A 16,720-nucleotide genomic window follows, 5' to 3' on the forward strand; every position below is an offset into this window, starting at 1 on the left:
CATTGACAGATGAGATCATGGATAATTAAAAAAGAAGGGAATGGAGACCTTTTTCCATTGCGAGGCAGCTTTGTCAGGAGGCTGTTGATGAACAATGTGTTGAGAATTGTTTGACATGCTGCTGCAGTTTCTGCATGATGTAAATAAATTTCTATCAGTGTTTTAACTGTCACCACCCCACTTCTGTCTTGTTTAACACAGTGCTGCATGCTTCTTAGCTTAAAATGATGTTTTATGACAAAATGACATCAGAAAACTGTAACTACAGGTTTGTGCAGTGCTGCAGTTTTTCATCTTGAAGCAGTTACAGTATCATCAATTAATCTGTGTCATCAGATGACGTAAGATCACCTTTCCTAATTCAATAACAGCTACATAGTTAACGTGCTGCTATTAAACCCCCAGACAGTACAACACTCTTAATCAAAAGTGATATTTCCGCCACTTTGTTTTATACAATCACTGCATGCTTGCCAATGCATTTAGCCATGCAGACATGGTCAAAATGAGTTAGTGAAGGTCAAACTGAGCATCAGAATGAGGAATAAAGAGGATTTAAGTGACTTTGAATGTGGCATGGTTATTGGTCTGAGTTTTTACTGGGATTTTCACACACAACCATGTCTAGGGTTTACAGAGAATGGTCTGAAGAAGAGAAAATATCCAGTGAGCAGCAGTTGTCTGGATCAGGATGTCTTGTTGATGTCAGAGAAGAATGGGCAGGCTGGTTGGAGATGACAAAGACGCAACAGGAAGTCAAATAAGCACTGGTTCCATCCAAGGTCTACAGAATATCATCTCTGAACACACAACACGTCCAACCTTGAAGCAGATGGACTACAGCAGCAGAAGACCACACCGGGTGCCTCCTGTCAGCTAAGAACAGGAAACTGAGGCTACAATTCACACACACTCACCATCACTGGACAATAGAAGATGGAAAAACGTTGCTGGCCTGATGAGTCTCTATTTCAGCTCCACATTCAGATGCTAGGCTCAGATTGTGGTGGAAACATCATGAAAACATGATTGAGGTTGCTGGTGGTGTCATTGTGTGAGGGATATTTTCTTAGTACCAACATGACATAGTTTTCAGCCTACCTGAATATTGTTGCTGACCATGTCCATCCCTTTATGACCACAGTTTAGCATCTTCTGATACTACTTTCCAGCAGGATAATGCACCATGTCACAAAGCTCAAATTATCTGTTCACTGTACTCCAACAGCATCCACCATCACCAGATTTCAGTCCAGTAGAGCAGCTTTGGGATGTGTTGGAACGGGAGATTCTCATCATGGATGCAGCCGACAAACCTGCAGCAACTGTGTGATGCTGTCATGTCAATATGGAGCAAAACCTCTGAGAAATGTTCCCAACACCTTGTCCAATCTATGCCACCAAGAATTAAGGCCATTCTGGAGGATGAAAGGGTCAGACCCAGAGCTACTAAGGTGGACCTAATAAAATGACTGGTGTGTATTTACTGTGTACACCATATTTGTGCAACCATCCATTTTTGCAAAATGCCACATATCACATGTCTATATCACCATTGCTCACTTTAAAAGACATGTTTCAATGAACGCCTGAGAAGCAAAAATAAAAAGTGACATGCCTAGATGACTGAATTGACCCAATTTATGGAGCTTTGTATGCTTTATATCAAGCCTGCAGCAAGCTTTGAAAACTGCGGTTGGAGGAACAGAATACTTCATTTTTGGTGCACACATGTCAACATGTGGAGTAATGTCTCACACTCCGCATTGTTTAAATAAGTTTGGTCACTCTAAATATAGCCGTACATGTGTAATATCATGATACAGCTGTGCATGTAAAACATAGCCATTGTCAGGCTTGCATGTTGGCATTTGTTGTGCAGAAATTACTTTAATGTTTGAGCCCCAAAGTAGCAAACAAAATACTGACGTTTGACCACCAGCTTCTGATGATGCTGATGGTCAAACTGATCATATCAGGATCATTTTAGTAATGAGAAGTTAAAGTCAGCTTTAGCATAAAAGTTAAATTGGTTAAATCCATCTGGTAAATGAACAAGATTGTAGGTGTAGTATTTTATACACCGTCTGACATGTTGCACCAAACAGGCTTATCTGCACTTTTTTATTGCCATGCGTTGTTTGTACTGGTTTTATCTCCACGTGCATAATTAAAACTGGACATTTAAAAAGTGATCTAAATGATTAGTCTACTGGCTCCAGTAACATTTCTGTCTGTTAATACATTTCCTTTTACTAAACACAAGAAGGTCAAGTCTGAATATTACATGCACTGTAAAATGCTGCTGAAGAGACATATATTTTTATTTTTCTTTAAGAGATGAAAATAGCTAATCATCTTGTTTATTTCTAGTTGCCCAAAATGAATGCAGTTAAAATAATTTTCCTGTAGGAGCTGGCACTTTCCAGGTTTTTATTTATGCACATTCTTCTGTGTTTTCTATCTCAGACCAAAGCTGTGTTCATATAATCTCACTGTGGAGCTCAAGCATTATTTTCTTTATTCTCTGACTTTACGCCAGTAAAGTTTTAAAATGAGCTCTGGGGAGCTTTCAGATTGAATCATTCCACAGATTTAACTAGAAAAAAATCGCTGCTCGTTACTTAGTCTGCTTACTCAGTGTTTCACTTGACTGTACCGTCTGCAGCTCGTCTGATCAAAGAGGTTGAGTCTTGTCGTTCGGGGTGTTACAAGGACACACAAGAAGTTTCTAAGAAGAAGCATTTCAGAGATCAAAAGGTAAAACACAGCGGATGTCCTCTTTTCACTTCCACTCGACTGTGATCCAAGCTGAGGAGTTTCATTGATACAATCTCGCCGCCTCGCTGGAGGAATCCTCCTCCTCCTGCTCTGTAACAGCAAATCTCATTTTTGTCTTCTCAGGACACAAAGAGGGATGCTTCTCTTTAGGCCTGCAGCTACCAGTTGCTCTGATTCCATCAGTGGGAAGCTAATTGTTTTGGTTTTATTAATGTATTGCTTTCTTTTACTGGTGTGTAAAGCAAAGCAAAGCAGACTTGAAGAGTCTGAGAGGCTGTGTTTATCCCTGTATGTAGGTTTTCAGAGGAAGGTATTGGGAACTGGTCCATATACTTTCAGGCATTTGTTTTTTTTTTTCTTTGAAATGACAAAGCTGAAAAAATACTGCATTCTGTTTGTATGATGAGTATTAAGTGAGTTCCACACAGCTCTGGACATGTAATCAACACGGCATACACAGAGTAGAGATAACTTCTGGGTCATGTGACGAATACTAGTTCATTATCTGTTATTTAATTTTGGTTTAGAAAATGAAATCGGGGGAAAAAGACATTTTTTCTGTTCATAGGTTTTGTTAAATTGTTTATGGTTAAAACAGTTTTAATATTCATCAGTTCTCTTCAGCTTTTTCACATTGCTGAAAGTAAGATCTTTTTAAGAGGCCTAGCTTGCAGCTTTTGATGCCTTTTGCATTGTTTTCTGTTTAGCAGTCATAACATTTGATAGTTTTGCAGCTACTTAGTTATGATGGTTACTTTCTGTTGGCCCCATTAACTGTATGAAATATTGTCTATGCTGACCTGCATGAATAAGTTGTTTTGGTGCCACAAGGCGTTATTAAGTCATTAGTTCCTTCTGATTAATGTGCTGGTTGTCTTTCTAAAATTAATTCCATATTAATAATAAATATCCTCCCTTAAAAGCTTATTCTTGAACTGTCTTGTACAGACATGGTGTAAAATAACTCCAAAAGATAAGAATGTCAGTGACCAAATGTCAGACTTGAGGTATCAAAATGACACACACCAATGGTTGACATCTTTGGAACTTTATCTATATTTTATTAATTCATAAGTATTTTTAAAAACTGAATCAGCAGTGGTCAAGTTAAGATAACTACAATGACATAACACCCTGTGTTGTTAAAGTACATTTAAGTAATAAATGTGGTCTGGTCAGTCCAAATTTATATTTGTAAGTTTTTCTATTCTTTTAGCAAGAGCTAGTGATACTAAAAACATGTTGCTTCTAAATTTTTACACCTAAAATTTAAATATGAGGAGAACGAATGCACAAATCCTATGTAAAGCTCCATTTGTGCTCCCTTTACATACTGTACGTAAATAGGTATGTCTGTTTAAATCGTCACTGTCCTCACAGTCCCATGTGTCCTTTTAGCTCCCTCACTTCTGTGCAGGACTTTGCCTCTCAGTGCTGTGTGTCCCGGGCCAGAAACATCATCAAGGACGCCTCACACCCACACCATGGTCTTTTTTCACTTCTGCCTTCCGGTAGAAAATTCTGCAGCAACCGATGCAAAACCACCAGGTTCATGAACAGTTTTTTCCCCTTGGCCATCAGACTCTTAAATTCTTAAATCCAGAGTCTGCACTATTCTACTGCACTACTGACACTTTTTTAAATCGTATCGTACTGCACTTGTACTTCTTATGCATTTTGCACTGCTTTTTGTCATTTGCACTGTACTGTCTTTATTTTATATCACTGTCTATATTCTATGTTTTATATTTTATATTTTTTTATACTGTTGTGAGCGCATACAACATTTCGTTCGGTATACACTGTATATCTGAATAACAATAAACTCTAAGTCTAGGTCAGTGTGATTGTTAGCCAATACATCCACAGGAGGGCAGTGCAGAGGTCAGAGTTCACCTCCAAGTATCAATGTCTGTATCAGACAATAATAAATATGGCAACAGTGGAAGAGAGCATGATAATGTACAGTTTCAGAAAGAGAAGTAAAGTCTAAGTCTGTGTAGCCATTAAATACATTGCAGCGTCTGCTTTTTTGTTTCTTTCGCTGGTTGCACGTCAGCAATACTGCTTAATACTGCCCCACGGTTTCTGATGGTACTGCTCCATTTGCTACGTCAGGGTACGCATTTGCAAAGGTCCCAAAAACGCACATAAAGGACACAGAAAACAGACAAAGGGCTCTGTATCCGTCTTTAGCTCTGAGCTTAAATGGGCCTTAAATGCAGTCAAATCAATAAACAAATAAGCAACGCATCGATATTGCACTTTGCCTTTTTCCTCACCAGCTAAAATCTGTATAGATTTTTCCACATATTAAAAATGTCTGAAAAAATTAAGACACATTTTAAATGTGAAGCAGCTTTTTCTCCCTTACTGAGGATTGGACTATTGCATTTGACAAAACTCATTGTTGTAGAGGGGCCTAGGGGGCTTACCATCACCTAAAAAGAGGTGGTCAAAGAAAAAATACCACCTTCAGTAGTGAAAACCTTTGAAAAATGTTTGTGGACAAAGAGGAATATGGCTTGAAGCAAATATGTGTTTGAAGAAAAAGAGTGCTTCTTAATGCAACAGTGCCAGAACAGTTTAAAGTTCCACATCTCTTGTACTTACAGCTGAAGTTTGGTTTAAATCTTTGTTAAACAAATTTCTTACCGCTGACATCGGTCTCAGCTGGGAAATGATAAGAAGTGTATGAGGACTAATATGCTTGAATCATTTCATGTTCGCAGCCAGTTTAGCAAATACACCCTTTAAAGTCTGAAATCCTGGTTGAAAGGGAACTTCAAGAAAGAAAAGTGCTGCTCTTTGTCTGGTCCATGAAATAAAATAGGTATGAAAAAAATCCAAATAAAAAAAGCATCAGCAAGCTTTGTATTTTGTCTCTTAACCAGCCATAAATGAAATGCTAAGCTTCTGTGAAACAGGATGAGAAAATGTGTTTAAACAGAGGTAAATACATGATGATATGATATTTATAAACTTGCATTAATATTATGGAATTAGAATTTTTCACTAGAGGCTTTTGGATGGAATTTTTTTTCACTCATTTGTGGCCTGTTACAGGGAAAAACTTGGGAGTTATTCATTCTTCGGAGATTACTTTTCTTCTTGTGTCGGTCACAGATTCCAGACAATCAACATTTTATGTTAACACCCACACATGCTATTGATAAAATATGACTAACTGGATGAGACTCAAAACATGTGATATTTAATATCTTTAAAGTTTGACATTTCAGACTGAAAATTAGTTCAGCTTAATGATATTGCATTAAAAAATGGTCCAAAATCCTTTGTTTTTTGTTTCTGTAATGGAAATGGTGTTTAACGGAAAGATACAAACCTTGGAAGGAAAATTAACTTAATTTAAACATAAATATATTTAAACATAAAAGAAGAATCTGGTGATTACTAATTGAGTTCATGTAGGAACAACTCAATAATCAGCAGCCAGTACAATTATCATGGGACTATATACACTAAATAAAAATTGTCCCCTGTTCCCTGAACCACTCTTTCACAATCTGAGCCCCATGAATCCTGGCATTGTCATCTTGAAATATGGCTCTGCCATCAGAAAAAATGGAATAACCTGTTCATTGAGTATATCAGGTAGCCAGATGACCTCATTCTTTGGACACATAATGTTGAACGTAGACCTGAACCTAGACCTGACCAACTGCAGCAACCCCAGATCATAGACTACCATAGGCACTAGGCATGATGGCTGCATCACTTCATCTGCCTCTCTTCTTACCCTAATGCTCCCATCACTCTAGAACAGGGTAAATCTGGACTCATCAGACCACATGACCTTCTTCCATTGCCCTAGAGTCCAGTGAGTCCAGTAAACTCATTGTCATGTTCAATATACCAGCTGGAGATGATTTAAGCTTTGTGACTTGGTGCATTATCCTTTATGCTTCCTATAGCAAACTGAAGCCTTTTTCTCTAGTTAGCCTTATTGATTAGTGGTTTTCTTATGGCTACACAGCTGTTTAGTTCCAGTGCCTTGAGTTCTCTTCACATTGTTCATGTGGAAGTTACTCTCAAATGTAAGTCACTTTGGATAAAAGCGTCTGCTAAATGACTGTAGAATAGAATAGTAGAATAGAAATGTTCTTATGTTTATTGGACATAGCCTAATTCTACTTTTTTTTTTACTTCTCCAAATGTTTAAGTGATTGCTGATCATTAGCAATGTTGCCATGCCAAAGGACGAAGTTCTCATGAATTCACGGGCCACTTTATCAGGTCCACTTTGCTGGTACTGGGTTGGACCTCATTTTTTTCCTGCAGATTTTTCATCTGCATCCATGATGAGAATCTCCTGTTCCACCACATTACAAAGCTGCTCTGTAGGATTGAGATCTGGTGACTGTGGAGGCCGTTGGAGTCCAGTGAACTCATCGTCATGTTCTAGAAAGCAGGTGGAGATGATCTGAGTTTTGTGACATGGTGCATTATCCTGTTGGAAGTAGCATCAGAAGACGCTACACTGTGGTCATAAAGGGATGGACGTGGTCAGCTACAATACTCAGGTAGGCTGTGCTGGTTAAACCAGGCCACGTTGGTACTAAGGGGCCCAGAGTGGGCCAAGAAAAAAAAAGAAATATCCCCCACACCGTTAACCACCAGCAGCTTGAATCATTGATCCAAGGCAGGATGGATCCATGTTTTCATGATGTTTCCACCAAATTCTGAGCCTAGCATCTGAATGTGGAGCTGAAATTGAGACTCATCAGACCAGCAACGTTTCTCCATCTTCTATTGTCCAGTGTTGGTGAGTCTGTGTGAATTGTAGCCTCAGTTTCCTGTTCTTAGCTGACAGGAGGCACCCTAGACCATTCTCTGTAAACCCTAGAGATAGTTGTGTGTGAAAATCCCTGTAGGACCATGCCACATTCAAAGTTTTTAAATCCCCTTTCTTCCTCATTCTGGTGCTAAGTTTGAACTTCAGCTGGACCATGTCTACATGACTAGATGCACTGATTTTCTGCCATGTGATTGGCTGATTAAATATTTGTGTTAACAAGTGATTGAAAACCTAATAAAGAAGCCGATCAATTTATATTATTCCCTCTCAGATGGTTGTAGTTATGCTTCAAACAATAACGTGGCGTCAACACTTGTTTAGGGGAGTGATAAAAATGCCTACTACTCTGATACAAAAAACTCCCGTTTGGCCAATCACCCAATCAGAAACGCCTTGGTTAAGATTTGCAACGGCCATCAGGGGTGTTGAGCAGCAACACTCACATTCATTCATATGAAATTTTTGCAGCTCACCACTTTCCCAGCGTATGTGAGCCACATGAGATGGCAGCCATTTTAATTTAGAAAGCAAAGAACAGCAAACGATACCAGAATCCACACACACACACACACACACACACACAACAATAGACAGAGTTTTCTATAGTCTGCAGTTTTCTGTTCAGATCTGCACGGCAAACTGTGTGTGTGTTTGAGTCGATGCGGCAGCTACAAGCTCTTCACCTTCCTCATCACATGGTTCACACACAGTGTGTGGTTACCAAGACAACAGGTAGTGGAGTGGATAGGGTCTCTGGGGATTCATGTGTGTGTCTCTGTGTGTGTACGAGGGAGAGAGGTGGAGTTGCTGTGTTTTGTACTCGCTTTCTTATTGGGCTGCTGCAGATAAATCGAGCTCTAAAACACAGCGAGCGGTGAAGCGTGCAGCCAGGCTTTACCATGCTGACTGTAGCATGTGTGTGTGTGTGTGTGTGTGTGTGTGTGTGGGTCCAAGGTGACTCCTCACAGAAAAATCATTAATAACACAAAAATGAAGAATGTAAAGATGAAAAAATAAACATTTTGATAAAGAATTTGTCATTTTATTGAGATATACTAAGCAAACGTGCTAAACCCGGCCAGGGTGAAATCATCTAAAATCAATATGATGATTAACCATCACATTTAGCCAGCAACAACTGAGGTAATGAGTGTTTTTTAAAGCAACTTTTGTCATTAATGTTTGAGTGGATTTCATCATTTGGTTTTTATCATCAGTTCTTGTTTGCAAAAGTATAAATACAGCAAATACAATTTCTTTGAAGCACTTTTATATTTTAAGAAGTGTAAAACCAGAAAAAAATATTAAAATAAGGATTTTTAATTTGGTGTATAAATGAAGATAAAGTGCCAACCTTTAAGGACATTATTTTTGGAGTTTCTAGCAAGGGTGTAAGTTAGATTTTGACATTCGTTCTGATATATATATGTGTATATATATATATATGTATATATTGTTTTTTTTTTTTTTTTGTATTTATAACAAATGTTAATTTACAATATTATAGAGAATCTAAACCAGGGGTGCCCAGGTCTGGTCCTTGATATCTTTTATCCTGTAACTTTTGGATGCAACACACCTGAATCATATGAATGGGTCTCTACCCAGCCTCTGCAGCGCAGAATAACATGCTGATGAGGGATTTCAGATATTTTATTCAGATGTGTTGGAGAAGCGATGCATCTAAAAGAGACAGGATAGAAGATATCAAGGACCTGAGCACCAGTGGTTTGCAGAATAGTAGCAGATGTTTATACTATAACTTAAAATATTCTACCCAGACACAAACAAAATTATGAAACAGGCCTGGACAAAAATAATGGCAGCCCCAGAAAACACTGACAATCATTTGACTACAGGAACATGTTAAACAAGTGTCCTCTAATGTGTCAAACTAGTAATGAGTCAGTCTGCCTGTTTAAAGGGTGATAAGTAGTCCCTGTGCTGTTTATTGACATGGTGTGTACCACACTGAGCATGGACCACAGAAACCCAAGGAGAGAGTTGTCTCAGGAGATTAGAAAGAAAATCATTGACAACTATGTTAAAGGTAAAGGCTATAAGATCATCTTCAAGCAGCTTGATGTTCCTTTGACTACAGCTGCATGTTATTCAGATGTGTAACATCCACAAGACTGTAGCCAACCTCCCTGGATGTGGTCGCCAATAGAAAAATTTAAGACACATTAAAGAGGCTGATAATGGGAATGATAACCAAAGAACTCAGAGCAACCTCCAAAGACATTAAAGGTGAACTCCAAGGTCAAGGTACATCAGGGTCAGATTGCACCATCTGTCGCTGTTTGAAGCCAAGTGGATTTCATGGGAGACGACCAAGGAGGAGACCACTGTTGAACATGAAACTGTATTTCCCAAAGTGCGTTTTGACAAGCCACAAAGCTTCTGGGAGAATGTCCTATGGACAGATGAGACAAAACTGGAGCTTTTTGGCACAGCACATCAGCTCTGCGTTCCCTACTGTGAAACATGGAGGAGGCTCTGTTATGTTCTGGGGCTGCTTTGCTGCATCTGGAACAGGATGTTTTGAATCTGTGTAGGATGCAATGAAATCTCAAGACTATCAAGGCATAATGGAGAAAAATGAGCTGCCTAGTGTCAGAAAGCTTGGTCTCATTCGAATGTCATGAGTTTTCGAACAGGAGAAGAACCCAAAATACAGCTAAAGACATTCAAGAATGGCTAGCAGCAAAACACTGGGCTATTCTAAAGTGGCTTCTATGAGCCATGACCTAAATTCTACTGAACATCTTTGGAAGGAGCTGAAACATGCCGTTGAACAACAATTCAAAAGCAGTGTCTGATTTTCACTGGTTGATTTCCAGTAAATTTTTATTTATTATTAATTTCATCAGTTTCAAGTTATTTTCAGTGACTTGTGGGTTTTTCTGTCATTAACAGACGGAGGTGTGTGTATAATCCAAACACAGTTATAAACTGTTGCTACACAGTATATCATCATATTTGTAGCTATAGTAATTTTGAAAAAGAAACTATATGTGATCTTTTTGACTCATAACTACAAAAAATTGTAAAATTAAAGGCAATATTAATCTTTAAATCACTATTAGTGTAATTTTAATTGAAAAAAACAACACAAATGCCTTTTAAAGTCCGTACAATATCACGTGAGTGAGGTGAATGTTTCAGCCAGCCATATTATGACTTTGATTAGGTTTTAATTAATTATGTAGCCCATGTCATAACTCTGACTGCTAAAACTCTCCTTCATGTATGATAAGGAAACAAGGAATCCGAATTATCACCATTAATGACTTATCTGAAGTAAAGAAAATAATTTCTATGTAACTCATACTAACATAACTCCTGATATCCACCATTATCTAGCCAGAAGCGCTACCTCTTTAGGCAGAGGGACATGGGACGGCCAGTCACATTAGCAAGAAAGCGGAGCCAATCAGAACAGTAAACTGGGTTATAAGGTGAGCCTTTTAGCAGTGATCCACTTGTTGTAGATCAAGAACAATGTGGCACTGATCTCTTAGCTGTTGGTGCTACTAACATGATAGGGACAACTCAGAACTTGCTCAGGACCTGCAGGACATATTCCTCAATTCTACACCCAGTTCGGGTGTAGAATTGAGGAATATGTCCTGCAGGTCCTGAGCACGGTCATCTTGTAACCCGAGGGTTGCCAGTTTGATTCTCGGCTCAGTTGGGTTCATGTCAAGGTGTCCTTGGGCAAGACACCGAACCCCTAATTGCTCCTGATTGGTCGCGGCAGCATCCGCCATCAGTGTGTGAATGTGTGTGTGAATGGGTAGATGTGACGCTTTGGGTATCATTCCAGGTACAGTAAAGCTCTTTATAAATACAGAGCATTTACCATGATCTCCAGTGACACAAAAAAATCCCTGCATCAGTTTTATATGGACATTCAGTACATTTAGATGTGCAGGAGAGTCAACTTACAGTCAAGAGTTTGGTTGTTTACTCAGACGATTGTCCTTGTCTCAGTATGCATGGATGCAAGGAGAATTGAGTTATTGACTGAAGTGTGCTTGATGCTGTGGATGGACATTCTGTTACTTCTGATCGTCATACATGTGAGTTTAACTGAATTTACTGCACAAATGTTGTCTTTAAATGACTCCAGTTATAAAAATCAGGACATTATTAGAGCAAAGTTACAGTCTTGAAATGCTTTAAATGACCACAAGTTGAGTCCTAATGGGCTACTTTTCGTTCTTGACAAAAGAAACAAAAGCATGTGAATAAAAGCAGCTTTATTGGAAATTCGGCTGTATTAATATAGACTTGCACTCTACTATTTGGACAAATAATGCATGCCATCCCTTGTATCCCTTGTTTTTTTTTCATGCAGTTAAGCTCAATGTTTTTTACAGTTTAATGTTCAATTAAAGCAAAAATACAAAAATGGGGTACCAGACCCTTGGCCTGACCGTCATCACTGATTCTTGTCTGCAGATCAGTAAACTCTAGGATTAAGCTTGTTAGTCTGCAGCTTTTCCTTGTCATTGAGGCCTGAAAAAGGAGCCCATCTCCTTGTACCACAAGCTCAAGGTAGACTCATGGTGGGCTTTGAAAACACCAGACAAAATCAGCAAGCCAGTAAATGCCCAGATCTGTCTCATCTACGTCTTTATGCAGCCTTGATAGGCTGCCACTGGAAGTTTGTGCATTTCAAAATGACCAGAATCATCAAATGATCAAACGCCGTCTAAGGATTGCCAGTTCTGGCTACATCAAATGCGTTTGCCCAGGAGGCAACCTCACACGTGAACACAAAATATTTCTCAAATAATATTTCATCAAAGTCTGTGCATACCTTTTTGTTAACAGACAGACAAACCAACACTACTGAATACATGACCTCCACCCTGGTGGAGGTAATTCAATCTTAAGACGTCTTTTAAATTGATCTAGGTAATCATCTTTTATTTATAAGCTGGCATTGAGCTATTTACATAATTTAGTAATTTGCTGCACACTTTTTATGAATCATTTTTTCAGTTTTACATTGGTTATATTTATTTCTAGAGGCTGTAGTCATGATAAATACTGGACTGAGTTAAATCATCAGGTAGCCCCTTTAGACTTCATACTAACTCATATATGTATAAATGTCCATGTCTTCTTGATTCCAGACAACCGAAGCCATTCAGCAGCATAGAGATGATTTTTTGATTTATTGCTTATTGAAAACAGAAAACTTATTTCCAACATTCAAATTCCTCTAAAACTCACTGGTATGAGCTTCTCAAACAGCTGTGTCATCCGGTTTTCTGTCACATAACTCAGTGTCTTTGGGAATGTGTTTTCGACTGCCTGCAGATGTGCGGACCCAGTTGGTGGAGCAGCAGCGCTGTCTGGAGCAGCAGACAGAGATGCGTGTCCAGCTGCTTCAGGACCTGCAGGACTTCTTCAGGAAGAAGGCAGAGATCGAAACTGAATATTCCCGAAACCTGGAGAAGCTGGCGGAGCGGTTCATGGCCAAAACGCGCAGCACAAAAGATCATCAGCAATACAAGTAAGTTTATGTGTTATTAATTTGTGTAAATATCTATACATCTGTGTACAGTAAGTTTCCTTCAGCTAAATCAGTACAATGTAGTCTGATGATTTGGTTTGCAATGAAAGGTAAAAAAAGTAAATATTAGATTTCAAATTGACTAAATCTAAAAAAAAATTTAAAATATTAAAGAATGCATTCATAAAGCCCAAGTTGCAGAAATGTTTTAGATTTATAATGACCTAAATCCATGATGTCAGAAGAAATAAAGTAGACCTCAAGATTGGTCACTGGTCAGAGTCCGGGCGCTGAAACTTCACCAAGTCCATGTCACCACATGGGATCTAGAGAAGGTTTCAATACTTCTAAACCTGATAAATTTCCAGTCCAAACTGGCCCAAATCCGTTCTCACTAAACCTTTTTTGACTAGACAATGATGGTAGGCTAGCCCTAGAGCCCGTTATTGGCTAAGTATTTATTGGTTTGAGTGGGATCTGTAGGTGCCAGCTGGTGATAAATCGCTGACTCATTCCATGAGAAAGGTTATGTTGAAGTCTAATTTGCACCAAACAACTAGTGTTAAAATCACAAAATCAATTCAAAACGTAGCAGGATTTTTGCTCAAGAAAGATCTGTCACTCAACGTACTAAATGCTGGAGACAGAGCACATGGCATGAATGAGATTCAGAATTTTTTATTTAATAACTTCCTGATCCCTAGCGTCCTCATACGGGGATGTCACATATTTTGTTTTCTGCACCATAATACTAAATTCTGTGGCGCTGGAACCTGTTGCTTATAAATGACTCATCTGCAAACATAGTTTACTAATACACTGAAAACCATTTGCTAAGACAGTTGTGAATGCTGCTTTATGATGCACATTGGGCAGAATGTACGACATGACTGATAAAATTAAAACATTGGGTCAAATGACGAGCTCATGTACTGCTGTTTTAACTTCATGTTTACACTGAAGCTCACCTTTTTCTCCGTTGATGTAAGCAGGCATGACATTACACTGACTCTAGATTTTTAATGGCGGTTGCATTAGCCAAAGCTAATTTACAGACTCTTGTTGTTTTCTCTATTTATTTGTTCTAAGTATTTGATTTGGCATGCTACACCCATGACATTAACTAAACCGTAAAACATAATGGGGCGAAAAATAAAGTAGCCCAGCTGTAAGCTGAATCACTTATGTTGGCATAGCCGAGCATAACATAGTTTAACATAGCAGCTAAAATATCAGCTCTTATTTCCTGCTATCATTTTAATGTACTCTTGAGGTGAATCACCATTCAGTTAAGGTTGTAAATGTTTCTATTTAGAAAATTATTCAACAAACTAGTAAGAAAACTGAAGAATAAACAGGTGGATAAATTTATATGGAGATTGTGAGATTTGCGTGAGATCAAATGTCAACCACAGTACCTTTAATATTTTTTGTTTATTACAATTAGTTTATGACTTGATTATTCATAGTCTAGGGTCATGATCTATTCAAGGATGAATAAGCCTTCAAACAAAATTCTTTTTTCCCCCAAATAGTTCTGTAGATCTAAACCTCCGAGATCAGAGCATACAGGGGCCTCGGCCGTAACCACGAGGCTGCAGTGCAGGGCCCCCAGCCACCCCGACAAGGACGATCACCATGCTAGAACTCTTATCACGGTCTTCAACAGAGGACTGCAAGCCTTTTCACAGCCAGTGCCGGCTGTCGTCCCACATCATATGTTTTGGTTGTGTTTACCCACAATGCTCTACATTTAATCTACGATGCCCTTTGCATTGTAGTCCATTTCCCGCTGTTGGTTCCCTTGAAGCTAACTGAGAGCTATATTTGTAGGCTGAGCAGAGATTGCTTCTTTGAGCTGCATCATAACTTGTTTGCACATTCACATCTCCCCAAATATACCGGACTTTCTGAGCAAACAAAGCCGCCCACAGAAGCCAAAGTACCTCCAAATGCTAGCTTTAATGCAGAGGGTACCGGTCGGATTTCATGCTCAACTATCAAGTCTGTCATGCCACAAATGGTCTGAGTGCTCCCCCGCGGTCCTGAATTAGACTAAGCGGTACAGAAAATAAATTAATAAATGATTCATTTAAAATCATCAACGTCTGCATTGCAATGCATCTAAAAAATTACTCACCCAGATAACTCAGATAATGAAACATTATCTTTCTTGCTTATGACAAGCAAACTGCTGATGATTTTTTAGACACAGATTTATGTTCTTCTTTTACATTTTCAAACCTACAGAGCAAAATAAATTACATTTAAATTGCTTAAAATTTCGGTTGTAATCTCAGTCTACATCAGACTGAATGTTGACTAACTTTATATGAAATTATATACAGTCTCTGTTTATAAATGCAGAAAACTGGATAAACAGGAAATTTTTTTGTCTGTGTCAGGGCAATATAGATTTAATAAACCACTCAAATAAGCTGTGATTTTTTATTTTTCTTCCTTTAAGTATTTTTTTTGTTGCCTCTTCTAGAAAGGACCAGAACCTGCTCTCTCCTGTCAACTGCTGGTACTTATTGTTAAACCAGGTCAGTAAATGTCTTTTGGACTTTCCCCAAAACCAATTTAAAATGGGAAAACCTCACATTCCTTCAACCTTGTCTTTGGTCTTTAGGTGAGGAGAGAGAGTAAGGACCATGCCACCCTCAGCGACCTCTACTTGAACAATGTCATCACCCGCCTGACGCACATCAGTGAGGACTCAGCTCGCCTGCTGAAGAGGGTGAACCTGCTCTTCATAATTAAACATTAAGAAAAACACATTTTTTTAGTTTTTGACTGGTGCTATTTTTGATGGGAGTGTCCTTAACTGATCAAATGATGACAAATCAAATGGCGATGCTAGAATTTAATTAATGAACAAATGGTAAAGTTTAATTTTGCTAGGATAAAAGCATTATTTATTTATTTGGTACATTACAGTATTTTGATGATTATCATTATTATTATTTTATTATTATTATTTATATGTTACTGTCAAAGTCTGAAATCCAGCATTCTATATGAAGCTAAAAGGAAAACCAGAGTCTAAAATATTCTGGTCAGTGGAACCTGCGTCATTTTTCTCCAAGGTCGAAGCACATGACCCCGCTGTGCTGCAACAGAAACTATCCTGTATTCTCTTATACAGCTATGGTAATATTACAATTATTTAGCTTAATAATGTTTTATAAAACAAAGTAAAACCAAAATAGATATTTCATAAAGTTTAATTATCGATTTGTTTTTTTTTCTTTTTGCAAACATTTTAAAAACAGACCACATATTTACAGAAGCAATTTTTGTTGATTCATTTATCTCAGAAATCCTAAAAAAAAATAAGATACTATAAAACAACAGTAATTGTAGCTTCAGTTATCAGAAACAAAGTCTAATCACCAATTTGCATATAACCTAAATGTTCACAATAACCCTAAACATCAGTCAGCAGGGGTGGAATAAATTGATAGAGAACACACAAACGGAAGTCAGTAACGAGGTATTTAATATTTATATTAAATAACTATTTACACTATTAACTATTAGGTATTTACTTATTTACAATGAGGCTTGAACAACAGCCAGCACAGATC

General features: G+C 38.2%; 1 protein-coding gene across 3 annotated transcripts in view; it reads left to right on the forward strand.

Annotated features, from left to right (window-relative positions):
* The window catches only part of LOC121634638 (SLIT-ROBO Rho GTPase-activating protein 1-like), a 52,714-nt gene that overhangs the window by 7,344 nt on the left and 28,650 nt on the right, over window positions 1-16,720 (forward strand). For all 3 annotated transcript variants that reach the window (XM_041977448.1, XM_041977449.1, XM_041977450.1), the window contains exons 2-4: window positions 12,935-13,130; window positions 15,622-15,676; window positions 15,763-15,870. In XM_041977448.1, coding sequence (XP_041833382.1) covers window positions 12,935-13,130; window positions 15,622-15,676; window positions 15,763-15,870 — 359 coding nt within the window. The remainder of the gene's footprint in view (window positions 1-12,934; window positions 13,131-15,621; window positions 15,677-15,762; window positions 15,871-16,720) is intronic.

The sequence above is a fragment of the Melanotaenia boesemani genome, chromosome 23 (assembly GCF_017639745.1).
Source record: "Melanotaenia boesemani isolate fMelBoe1 chromosome 23, fMelBoe1.pri, whole genome shotgun sequence".
Taxonomy (NCBI): Eukaryota; Metazoa; Chordata; class Actinopteri; order Atheriniformes; family Melanotaeniidae; genus Melanotaenia; species Melanotaenia boesemani.